The sequence below is a fragment of the Musa acuminata genome, chromosome BXJ2-8, assembly GCF_036884655.1.
Source record: "Musa acuminata AAA Group cultivar baxijiao chromosome BXJ2-8, Cavendish_Baxijiao_AAA, whole genome shotgun sequence".
In the NCBI taxonomy this organism is placed as follows: Eukaryota; Viridiplantae; Streptophyta; class Magnoliopsida; order Zingiberales; family Musaceae; genus Musa; species Musa acuminata.
The window spans coordinates 13,564,144-13,577,485 of NC_088345.1; the positions used below are offsets into that span (position 1 = coordinate 13,564,144).

At 38.6% G+C, this 13,342-nt stretch overlaps 1 protein-coding gene and 1 non-coding gene across 2 annotated transcripts; both read right to left on the minus strand.

Annotated features, from left to right (window-relative positions):
• Positions 1–8,274: 8,274 nt before the first annotated feature.
• LOC135619274 (uncharacterized) lies at positions 8,275–12,832 on the minus strand. The gene is made up of 5 exons (XM_065121141.1): positions 12,674–12,832; positions 10,493–10,606; positions 9,077–9,156; positions 8,861–8,985; positions 8,275–8,511 (listed from the first exon to the last, which is right to left on the minus strand). Exons 1-5 carry the CDS (start codon positions 12,724–12,726, stop codon positions 8,440–8,442), a joined length of 444 nt encoding a protein of 147 aa, XP_064977213.1. The 5' UTR covers positions 12,727–12,832; the 3' UTR covers positions 8,275–8,439.
• A 157-nt stretch (positions 12,833–12,989) lies between these two features.
• TRNAS-GCU (transfer RNA serine (anticodon GCU)) lies at positions 12,990–13,071 on the minus strand. The gene has a single exon. It is a non-coding gene; the product is annotated as a tRNA-Ser (tRNA).
• Positions 13,072–13,342: the final 271 nt, after the last annotated feature.

A 13,342-nucleotide genomic window follows, 5' to 3' on the forward strand; every position in this document is an offset into this window, starting at 1 on the left:
TGCAGATTTTGCAAGAAATAAACTATCAAGATATGGACTTCTATCTTAATATGCTCCCACTATTTTACTAACGAGTCACGCGACACCCTCAGCACGTGAAACGGAAGTCTCCGGCAGACTTCTAGTGGGGATCAGGATCCAATCAGCGTCTTAGTGTAACCTCGAGGGACTCGACCAATCACACTAAGCCTAAAAGGTAGACAACTCTTGCCGATCACAACTCCTTGTGATTCCCGTCCTGTTCGGCCTCCGAATCACCATGGCCTCGAGGGACTCGACCAACCATGATGCTCGGTTAAGTCAACACCTTCGTTACAAGATGAGTCTGATTTGATGATATACCCTCGAGGGACTCGACCAAGCATATCATGCCCTCAGGTCACCGGTGACATCTCTATGTCGTAAGCAAGATAGCGAATCGCGATATAGGTGAGTCTCGAGGGACTCGACCAACTCAACCTACACCGGGATTCGGTTCCTACTCATAACGATGGAAGGCCACGTGGGTCAATCTAATTGCCTCACGTTTACCGACTTAATTTTATCGAGAGATGTTTCTATGATTTGGTCTCATAATATGACATGTCACACATATACATATTTAATATATATCTACATCGCATGCAAATATATATACATATCTAGTATGTGTATAAGCAATCACACCAGATGATCATGGACCACAACCTAATATGATTAGGCCCGAGCCAGTAGGCCTAATCACTCACATCAAGATCTATGTGTGCAACGGTGCATCTCCATGCCTTGTGATCGTCCATCTCGTCCTCGTCGGTTCCGTCGACATCTTGATGCATCTCCATGCATCACGATCGTCCGTCTCGTGGGTCCCGCTATGGCATCCACGCTCCCGCTGCGCCTCCTCATGTGATTACAACTTAATCATAGGCACGCAGGCCCGACAATAAACGAGAAATATAATGGAGGTTCGCAGACCTCAATAATAATAATCACAAGTACACACATCACACGGTCCATGATCATCCGTCCACTCATCATACATCACATGTATAAATAATCATCATCATGTAGGACTACTAGATAATAATAAAAATAATAATCAACTAAACCTTTTAATTAATTAATATTTTCTGAAATCAGGGATATATAGGGAATTTCTCAATTCCTAAGGGTATTTTCGTAATTTGGACAAAAGATAGAAACTGGAATTTCTCAAATTTCGAGGGGGCAAAACTGTCTTTTTGCCCAGAAAACCCTAATGCCCTTCTCCCCCTTGCTGCTGCGCCGCCGCCGCCACCACCCTACTGGCGGCGGCCTGTGCGGCGAGGGCGAGGGCACTGCCCTCGCCTGCAGGTGGCACGCCCGCTGGGGTCGCTGCCGCTGCAGGTGGGCGCCCCCGCGGGCGCCGCCGCCTCCGCGGGCGGTTCTGCCCGCGAGTCAGCGCCCGCAGGTGGTGCTGTCTCGCTGGCGGCCGCCCCTGCGGGGTTTTTGCCCGTGGGAGCAGCGGCCACAGGCGCCGCTGCCCTGCGGTGCCTCAGCCCGCGCTGCTGCCCCGCGACGCCTCTGCCCGCGGGCTCAGTGGCCGCAGGCGCTTCTACCGAGCGGGCTGCCAGCCCCGCCGGCCGCAAGCCTGCTGCAAGCAGACCGCCGGCCGGCTGCTGCAGGCACAGCGCTTGCGCATGCGTCGGCGCTGTGCTGCCTGGCTGCGGCTGCGGCTGGCTGCAGGCATGCAGATCGAGGGCAGCAACTGTTGCTGCCCTTCCTTGCTTTTGCGTCAACGATTTTGACGTCAATATTCTTCCTAAACACAACACACGCAGTTCAAAAACCAATCATTCGCACGAACAACCTGGCTCTGATACCACTGTTGGGAAATCATAAGGGGGCGACATCATATGCGCAGCGGAAGAACAAGAAAACAAAAATCCCCGATTCCCAAAAAGATGTTCATCGTCGTGCGAAGATTGGTGCGCAAAATCCGCAAAAAACACAAACTGCTTATAGAGATTGTGTTACCTAGGGAGATCGTATATCCCTGTTTCCTTGCAGATCCTTAGGAGAGGGTGAAGGAGGTCAAGCGTCCTCCTCTCTAGCGGTGATCCACACAGCAGGGTTGCGACGACGCTCCTCAAAACTCCAAGCCTACTCTGAGGGGAGAGGGAGAGGAGAATAGGAAGGGCAAGCAAAGACTCTAGCCTATGAGGCTGTGAATCCCTCCTATTTATAGAGATCCCGTGTCAAAACCCTAATGGGTCCTTTCCCTAGTGGGTATTGGATCTGCATCCAATAAGACAAGGGCTCCGTCGGATATCTCATATCCGAACCTCTACTCATCGCAATGCCTACCATATGTGTGTGACCCTCTAGGCCCAATATCGAGCTGGCCGTGAGTCATACCTGTCAGAACTCCTTCTAACTCAGTGAATTATTATCTCTGTAATAATTCACTCGACTCATCGACTACGGAAGTACTAGGCCACTACGCCGTAGTCCCCAGACGATACAGGGGAATCCAATCCATTGGACCTGTCTGTCCTCAGTTACCATGTACCTATAGTCCCTCATCCATCTAATATCCCAGAGACCGTATATCGAGCATGGTGCTGTCAGACCCATACGGTTTCTACTCGAGTCTCGCTCTAATCGGATTCTCCCGGAGAACTCTTTCTCTCTCAACCCGAATGACCCTGGCCAGGGATTTGTCTGAGCAAGAACACATGGGATATTCCTCTCATGATACCGAGAGTGGATGATCCTCTATCGACACTCAATAGCCCTCGTAAGGTCGACTACCACTCCCAATGACCAGCTGTACTAGATCTGGGAACAGCCAAACCTATAAGTCTGGTATCAAAGAGTGGAGCACTCATACAGGACATCCTTGGTGTCTCAAGTCTAAGAACCAGATACACCACTAGGACTACGGAATCGTTGTCTGACAATAAGGCATCATCAACCATCCAGCATTCCGTAAGCGGATCAATCAGTGAACTCATTCTCCAATGAGCACCTGTACTGTATCCCTAGTGTCCCTACACGAGCAGCTATGAGACCAGCTGCATCCATCATATGGACGGGTATACAGCACACCAGTCTATCCGGTTATCACGATGTCCCTCTCGAGTAACCTATGACCGGGATTATTTAGGATATGTGTTTAAAGGTGAATCGATCTCATTATCGTGATCTCATCACGATTCGATTCCCATTGCACAAATCCAAGGACATCACAATATATATGCATTTATGCAATAGTTATAAAGTGATATACGCCAAAATATAATAAGCAAAAAGATTCTGTATCAAGTCACACGTGCCATCACTCACGTGATTGGCTTGCTGGGCACTTATGACTAGCATAAATATCTGCCTAACATTCCAATAATGTACATTATATCCGGACGCGTACAAACCTGTGCATACATTAGACTCCCTATAGCTGATGTATAGGGAATCTTTTGTATTTCTTGAGTTTCTAGATTTTCTTTAGGGTACTGATTGAGATTGAACTTGTCTCCTTTTGCGATAGGAGTATCTCCTGATTTGTAATCCTGCATGTTAATCCCTTTAAAGTCCTTCGTTGAAACCGGAGAGAATGTCTCTTTAAAGTTAATCCCTTCCTTTTGAGTATAGCCATTTGCCACAAGACGTGTCTTATACCTCTCCACATTATCATTAGAATCCCTTTTGGTTTTAAAAATCCATTTACAACTAATAGGTTTCACACCTTCTGGTAACGGAATAAATTCCCAAACTTTATTGTCTTGCATGGACTTATACTCTTGATTCATTACTCGAATCCACTTATCTGAATTGGAATCCTTCATGGCTTGAAGGAAGTTAATTGGATCATCTTCCATTATACCATTACTTTCTTCATGTTCCTGGAGAAATACCATATAATCATCCAAAATGGCACTCTTCATTTCCCTAGTGGATCGTCGCAAAGGTGCTAGCTCTTATGGCATGGATTCTTGAGGATGTTGAGTTTGTTCCTCATGAATAATTTCCTCGTACTGTATGAGAGTTGAAATGACTATATCCATTTGAGGTACTGAATTTGTCACATTAGTGGCAACTATATGAATTGGATCAGATGAACCAATTCTTCCTCAAAGATAAAGTCTTTAACCTTATTTCTTCCCCCAAACTCAATATCCTCAAAGAATATAGCAATACCCATTTAAAAAATATTTCTTGATTTGGGATCGTAAAATTTATACCCCTTAGATCACTCAGAATAACCAATAAAGTAACTACTCACTGTTTGGGGTTCCAATTTCTTTTCATTAGGCCTGTAAGGCTTTGCCTCAGTTGGACAACCCCATATACGAAAGTGTTTTAGACTAGATTTTCTCTCAGTCCAAAGCTCATAAGGTGTTTTTGTAGTTGCTTTAGTTAGTACTCTATTAATAATGCAAGTTGTAGTTTTTATTGCTTCTCCCTAGAGTGACTCTGGCAAAGTAGATTGAGAAATCATACTTCTTACCATGTCCTTAAGTATGTGGTTTCGTCTTTCAGCTACACCATTCATGCTAGGTAACCCTAGCATTGTATATTAAGCGACAATTCCATACTCCTCTAGGTATAAAGCAAATGGTCCTGGATATTATTCACCTGAGTCGTCATTTCTGTCATAATATTTCACTCCACGGTTAGATTCGACGCTTTTTATGTTTTTGCTAAGTTGATTTTCAACTTCAGTTTTAAATGCTTTGAACACATCCAAAGATTGAGATTTTTCATGTATTAGATACATGTATCAATATCTAGAATAATCATCTATAAATGATATAAAGTATTATTGACCATTCCATGAAGGTATAGGAAATGACCCACAAATATCTGTATGTATCAATTCTAAGACGTTCATAGCTCTATATGCACCTGATCTCTTAGGTTTGGTTTATTTACCTTTAATGCATTCAACACAAACATAGTCAATGGGATCAAGAATCCCTTCTGAATTAAGTTTTTTAACTCTATTTCTAGATATGTGAACCAAACGTTTATGCCATAATACACCATAATTTTCAATTTTATGTTTAGTAAATTGTAATTCCACATTCAGGGATTCATGCTATAGTATCAAGTAAATATAGATTATCATAAGCTATAAGTAAACCAGTTCCAATCACATTTAAATTTAAAGATAAAATAAATTGATTATTTTCAAATAAAATAGAATAACCATATTTATCCAAATAAGAAACAGAAATTAAGTTCCATCTAAATGATGGTACAATAAAAGTGTCTTTCAAATCCAAATAATATCCGATACACAATAACAATCTAAATGTGCCTATAGCTTTCACATCTACTGATTTTTCACCCCCCACATAAATGCATCTCTCAGCATCATTGGGTTTTCGATAGCTCAAGTAACCCTGCTTTAAAATTCTAATGTTAGTAGTTGCACCGGAGTCTAACCACCAAGTGTTGTTAGGTACTGAAGTTAAATTGACTTCAGAACAAACCAAAATAAGGAATGTATCCTTTTTAGCACGTCAAGCGTAATATTTGACATAGTCCTTTAAATGCCCAGATTTCCTGCATAAAAAATAAGTATCATCCTTATTTTGTTTCTTCTATACTGGACCCTTATCAACCTCATTCTTTTTAGATTTGTATTTTCTTTTCTTGCCCTTAAAGTTAGTTTCGTTTAGAACCGATATAGAATTGAGGTTAGCAAATATTATTGCAAGAGAACCTAAACAAGAGAACAATAGACAACCAGAAATTATGCTCATATCTATTACCATAAACTTAAGTAAATTCAAATAATGATATAACTCATCTTTAGATACTAAGTATAACGTTAATATCTTGTCTTTGGACTTTAATATTAATTGCTAGTGGTAGTCTTATTGTAATGATCAAACACTGAGAATAAGGCATTCCAAATGATAAACCTATCTTTGGATTGATTTATCATTTATATGTATAACTTTGTAATTGTCATGTGTTTACCATTACAGGTATGTATAAAATCCTGAATCCTACCCGTCAGTAACCTTCCTTTGGGCCGAGTAATTACTGCATAAATGTAAATACACATTACATTTAATATTTTCATGATAAATATTATACATGAGAGGTCACTTTGGTAATTTCATTAAATTACTCAATCTAATATTAAACAATCACTAATTAAATTTTAATCATATTAGTCAAATTGGTTTTATCTTAATTTATTGACTAAAATATTTAATGCTCATAAATAATTCAATTTATGTCAACAAACAACTTTATAAAATCAATATTATGTTTAAATCAATATAATATTATCATAATATTATTATTAATTAAATTTGCATATTGCAATAACATAATTAAACAATCATAATATTACAACAATATTATTATTAATTAAATTTATATAAAATCCAAAGAAAATTTGAGAAATTTATGTCTTGTAGTGTAAAAATGAATTTGCATACTAATAAAAAGGAAAAGACGAAGAGAAAAAGACATCTTGGATCTTTAACATAAAAAAAAGGCATGTGAAGTATGATATAACATGATTATATAAAACCATCATTTTTTCCAACGATCGTAGAACCAAATTAGTCTAAAATATTGATGAAAATATTATTAAAACATATGAATAACAAGCCTAGATGTTCAACGATCATTATAGGATGGTTCTGATACCAATTGTTGGTTTTTTAACATATTAAATATGGATCAAACAATTGTTTTATAGAATCAAAATCAAAATTTTGATTCAAACATACTTTATATATATAAAATAATGATTTTAGAATGTTTCCATAAAACTTATTGAATCCACTATAATATGCATAAAATTCTACAATAATTAAGAAACATATTACCACGAAAGCATGATGAATCAATTAGAGTATTTTATGAATTAATCAGTAATTTGATTTCCCAATTGCAGAGTATCCTTAAGAACTTTAGATTTTTCCTTTACGAGTGAAAAGAAACTTATCTATAGTCATAACCGATAAATCTATAATTATAATTATATTCATAATTAATGAATATATAATTATATCTTAAGAGTTTCATATTCCTAACTTATCTCATCAATAAGTTAGAAATATGATTGATAGTATCCACACAATTAATTTTTATAATAATTATATCTTTTAGTTAAATAATTTTATTTTAATTAGATCATTTTAATGTTGATTAATCATAATAATAACTTAACATATTTAATTATATATATGTGATTCTTAAAATTCTAACACCGCGCTCACGCACACCTACGAGCCGTTACCAAAATCCCACCTCTGACCCACAGAAATCGATCGAAACCTGGACGCATTATTTTTGCAGGAAGATTAAAACGGAGGAGAGGAAGACGAGAATGACACCAACCCACACTTTGGATGGGGAGAGGAAGAATAGAATGGAGCTAAGCTGCCACCGCTCGAGGATTGAAGGAGCAGGGTATGTAGATTTGAGGGTGGATAAGGCTTTTGCTTTTGCAGAGAGCAAACTCGATCGACGACCAACAACACATGGCGACGGTGTTTTATCATACGAACGAGAGAGAGAGAGAGAGAGCGAGGCGAGGGTTTTGGAATGGCCTCGCTCTCCTGAAGCTTCGGGACGGACTGGGCTGTCGGAATCTGTTCCCGTTTAACTCTCTAGAACGCGAGGGAAGGATGTCGTGATCCTGATGATCCACTCGGCGTGGCACGGATCTCGAAGCAAAGCGAGACCCACGTGGATCTTTGCAACTGGTTAGCAAAACAATTATTACATTATTTTTTGGTGCTGTTCATTTTTGTAATTACGATTTTGTGCTGTTTTACACCGTTGCCTTTTCCTCAGGATCTTTTACAACGTGTTATTTTCTTAAATATTAGACTTTTCTTCTCTTTGATTTACTATTTCTTAGCAATTTCTTCATCGTTTTCTATCATGCTTTTCTGTATAATATGTAGTTACAGTAGATTTAGCTTTTGAAGCTCTATCTTATCCTTTCTGTCTTAGTTTATATGGGCTGGTTTCCAGCTATAGTGTACCAACTCAAATAATCTGCACATGAAAGCTGAACTGAAATCACATGATTTCCTCAAACTCAATACAATTTCATTGTTCGATGCAATTACAGGAAGATATATGAATGGATGTAAACTGCAGTCCTTTCAACTGCAGTTAGCATCTAGCGAACAACAACAACAACAATAATAAAAAATGATGGAAACTGCAGTTAGCATCTAGCGAAGAAAAAAATGGCCAATCAACTGACGAGAGCCGCTGGACAAAGTGCGAGTGACCATTATCTCAGCATCAACGAGACCACGCAGCAGTCCATAAAACATTTCAGAAAAACCATTCAAAAGTGTATATATCCTACAACTGGAAGTTTCATGCTTGCTTTTCTCACCAGATTACAAATGATTCACAACATACAACAGCAATTAATGGCAAAGAACGAATAATTATCCAAGTCACACATCTAGGACAAGATAACTCCAATCAAGCATCAGTAGGAGCTTTTAACCTTATCAACCTTCGGATCCTATCCTTGTCAGTGTTCTCCAGCATCCCCTAAAGATTAATCATAGGCAAATAGAAAAGTTAGAAAACAGGTATTTCTTGAATTCCACTGCAAAGCAACTTTCACTTCCTGATAAATTGAACTCACTAATACATGTAAACCGTGCATGTCTTCTTGCTAGTTTTACTTACAGAAATTTTTTAACATAAAACCACAATACCACTGCTTAATAACTAAAGAAAAGGACTGGGAAGGACATCATGATATTGGCTTTATACCCTAGTCTTTTTTTTTAAATGGTCTCTAAACCTCTTTTTAGCCTTTCTTTTCTTAATTTCTATTTACTTTTTCTTTTGTGGAGGGACAATGAGAAACAAGATAATCTGAACGCTACCCTACCTTCCAGATGATCTCGTCCAAACACAGGCATATCTTCCCATAGTGGTCGAGGAACAGCCGTTCTGTTGGAGGTTTTCCACATACATCCTTGACCGATGATGTGATAACAAAAATTAGTTCTGCCACTGGATGAAATCAAACACAAGAGAATATTTATAACAGCTACTGATAGGTTTACCATAATTCAAAAGCACATTGAATTATTTGCATACTCACAAGCAAGTTCATCATATTCATCCTTGCCAACTACATAGATGCAGACATCACCAAGTATTGTATAGACAACAAACACAGACCTGAAAAGATGAAAGCTGAATTTGTGGAGAAAGGGCAACATAACTAGAAATTATACACAACAGTATGTAGGACACAGAAATATACTTAAGTGCAATCAACCGTACACTCCGAGCCTATGATGGAAAGAATACTAAAAAATGGTTACCAGATTGTATTGAACAAAGATTATATTACCTTCCTGATCAAAACCTTGGCAAACAACTCAAAAACACATTAGGCTACAGTATTCTGAAGCGTAAGATGAAAGAACTGAATTTTTCACGAAATAGTTAAGATTTTAACTTCGAGATGAAAAGATTGATAACCCTGTCATACAAAATATAAGTGAACATACAGGGTGGTTATTTTTAATAAAAGATCCAATGAAGGAAAGTGAGGTACCAACATTATGGAAATTTCCCAACTGTGAAGAACACCAAATACTTCGATATCAAGAGTGCTAAGAACTAACAAAATTTCAGGAGAGACATATAAAATTTATTATTTTGTGCTATACATCAATATAAAACAAACTAAAACAAGCAACCAAATTCAACAGCAGCCTTTTAAGTATGTCAAGTGATAATAGGTGATATATAGAAATAAGAACTGCAAAATCAGGATGGTTTTATAATTATGCATGTCTTTCTGAACATCAGCTCTGTACTCCAACAGAACTCGGACAAAGCTTCTTAGAAAGCACTATATATATCCTATCAACAAAATCTGGAGGAATTCTTTTAGGACATACCTTAAAATCCTCATAATTAAAAACAGGGTGGGTCTTGTGCAATATAAACTGGGCATCATTGCTTCATATTATGGCAACAGCTTCTCCTCTAAATGAGGATAAGGTTGCATACATTTAAATTTTGAATCTAACTATATTGCTTGGTGGCCTAAGTCTCATTCTCTAAGCTTCTTAACTAAGTGACCTTTTAACTCTGAATTTAGCTCAGGACCAAAGAGAACTTGTAGACAGCTTAATACAGTTACATCAGCTCCATGGTATTTATTATACTAAGTGAAGAACTAGGATATGAGATCTTTAAATAACATCAGCTCCATAATATTTACATAAGTGACGAATGATATATGAGATCTCTGATCGACAATAGAAATCAAGTCAACGGAAGAATGTACATGAAGTTCTTCATCTGAAAACCACAGTTTTAGATGTAACATACGAATCAGATTATCCTATAAAACAGAAACTAATTAAAGAGTAAAGCATCTAAAATTTTCATTCACACCTAATTTTAAGAAATATTCAATCAATTCAAAGAAAAACAGAAGAATTATATGAAACCATTTTTATTCATCACACATCTCATGATTCATGAAGCATTTACGTACTTGTGAGAAGCAACAAGAAGTTCTTCATTTTTAGTTCCTTTAAGATTGTCTGCTCCTAATTTTACTAGGAAAGACCGCCAATGAAGTCGTTCCTCTGCAGGAACTCCATGGAATCTGCAGAAAAGTTGAAACTGTTAGACGCATCATGTGTACTCTATACTAATGAAAACACTATAGAGAGTCTACCAGTTCAATACCTTACTCTGACACTGCTAAATTGATACTCAATGACAGTTAAAAATGTGAGAAGAACAAATACACAACAGTCCAGTTAAACCGCTTAAGCTGTCCCTCCTCATTTTAATTAATTGACAAACAGGTCAAGTAAAATATACGTGAGGTCCTGAATTATGTGTATGCCCTTATTTTAGCTAAAAGTGTCAGACATTTGAGGAGAATAATAATTTTCGTGTTCTACCTTTAAGTTAACTATGATTATAGATTTTCCATCAAATCCAGAATGTATGCCTCCATACCAACAAAAACACATATTGGAATATATTGTTTCTTAGGACGAAGAACTTCCCTAGAGCTGTCTCCTTCATAGCAACATGTTCCAGGTAACACACTTCATGCTTTTCCTATGGCACATGCTTGTGCCGGCTGGCAACTACCATAGCTCATGGCATTTCATCAAATACCATTGTACCAAAATAGGTGTAGAAACAAAAGACAGGAGTAAAGAAAAGAGAGAGATATGAATAAGGAGAAAGGGACAATCAACACAACTCTGACGGCCTCTCCAAACTCTAGAGACCTGATCTCCCCATGCAGCAACTTGCCCTAATCAGTTCCAGTCGAGATCAAATTGATCCCCTCAGTCTCTTCTCACACTACAGCCAGATGATATTAGTAAACCAGTTCAGGCATTTATAACTGGAAGGGTCACCTGACTGTTTCCAGGTCAATTTGCCATTCCAAGAAAAAGAGTTATTGTGAATTGCCAGTACAATTTATTGGCAACCTTCAATTCACACACAGGTTTCATGTTCATACAATATACGCCATCCTGCAATGAAGGTATGCAACAAAAAGACTTCCTCGAAATGTAAAGCATAGGATAAATTCCAGAAAACACTAAAGGCTACACAGAATCCTATGACCAGTTAAACCCTATTTCATCTAGAATTAGTGTGAGTTCCTAATCTACCACTGCAATTTAGCATATAAAAGGATTCTGGAAATGACGAGTGCTGTTAGGAAGCAATGTTCATCAATACAAAAGGCATCCAAAAAAGTGGACAAAACACAAACACTAAAATCAGTAGTGATGATGATGTTCTGGATATGTAATGAACGTATAGAAGGGAAAACACACCAAAGAAATTGGCAGTTTTAATGTCTGATATTTCATATTAGATCCCCAAATTGCCTTATTTTTCTTATCTGTTTTTCTTTTATCATAAAATTTACAATTCTTGCCTGCACTCTCTGATCTTTTCCTCTTTAGCCAATTAAATTTAAGATTCTATGAAGCACAAACCAAGATCATAAGCACGGGCCGTAACAGATGGAGCTTCTAGGTGAACAATTGGATAAAGAGAATATAAAGGGACCAAAAATTGACAGATTGGATAAGGGATGTTAGTACTGGTCACCTGAAAAGCCATGGCAATGTGAACGGAAATTATAAAGATCTCAAATATGACTACCCGTCCTTCCCTATAAATATGACTTCCTAACATTGGCATCAACAAGAAAGCACTGAATTAACATGCCCCAAATGTACACTGTACGATAGAATTAATTCTGAGTACCATATCTATGTGATTATACCTTCAGTATTCTTGTCTCCAGTTTCTCGGCTCTGTTACTGATATCTCCCCCAGCGGTACAAGTTTAAGTAGTAGATCTAACGAAATCTTATGTAGTCCGACAAATAACTAAAGCCTACATGAAGAAGGGAAAGGAATAGAGAATATGGGACATCTACGACCCTGAATGACCACACACATAACTGGAGACCTCGACCTGAGAGACTCTAAGAACATCCAGGAACCCACCGGCGAAGGGGTAAAAAAATAATACGATAAGAAAGGCAAAGTAAAACGAAAAAAATCGAGAAATCTCCGCACGAAATCGATGGATTTTCGTGCGTTTATGACGGATCACGAAGGAATCGGAGGAAAGGTGTTGACCGAGTCGAAGGAATCGAGGGCAGGAAGAAGATGGGGGACGTACCGCTCGACGAGGATGTTGCCGTCGGTGTTGGTGAAGAGAACGGCCAGTATCATCTCGGGGATCGGATTGGATGGATGGAGAAGACGACTCCGGCTTCTTTCCTCTCTCTCCCCGCTGTGGTCGAGTCTTTCTTTTGCTGCCCCCCTTGGGAATCCAGATCTGGAATCGGCAGAGAGGCTCCCATACAGTCAGTCGGCCCATGGGCTTTGGAAAGAACAAGTCCCCCAAAACTCCCCCGCTCTTCGGCCTCATCGTCCATTAATGACATTACGGGTTTTAAATGAATAAACAAAAAGGAGTCGTAATAAAAATGAATCGTCGCCTGAGAGATTCGAACTCTCGCGGGGAAACCCCATGTACTTAGCAGGCACACGCCTTAACCACTCGGCCAAAGCGACATGGTTGACCACACTGCTACTTAAAGATAAATCAACCTTTAATTTAGATGTGTCAATATATAATAATGATGGAGACACATTGTATCGATTGATGCTATAAAAACGACATCGAGCGAATTGTGTCTCGTTCTCCAACGGCCATCGAGCGAGTTGTGTTCCGCCCGCCAGCTGTTTAATTTAAAAAGAGAAACTAGCCGTTGGGAGTTCAGTATTCGCCCCCCAAAGAAGCAACGAACACGAATCGAATCCTCCTCCTCCTCCTCTCTCTTTT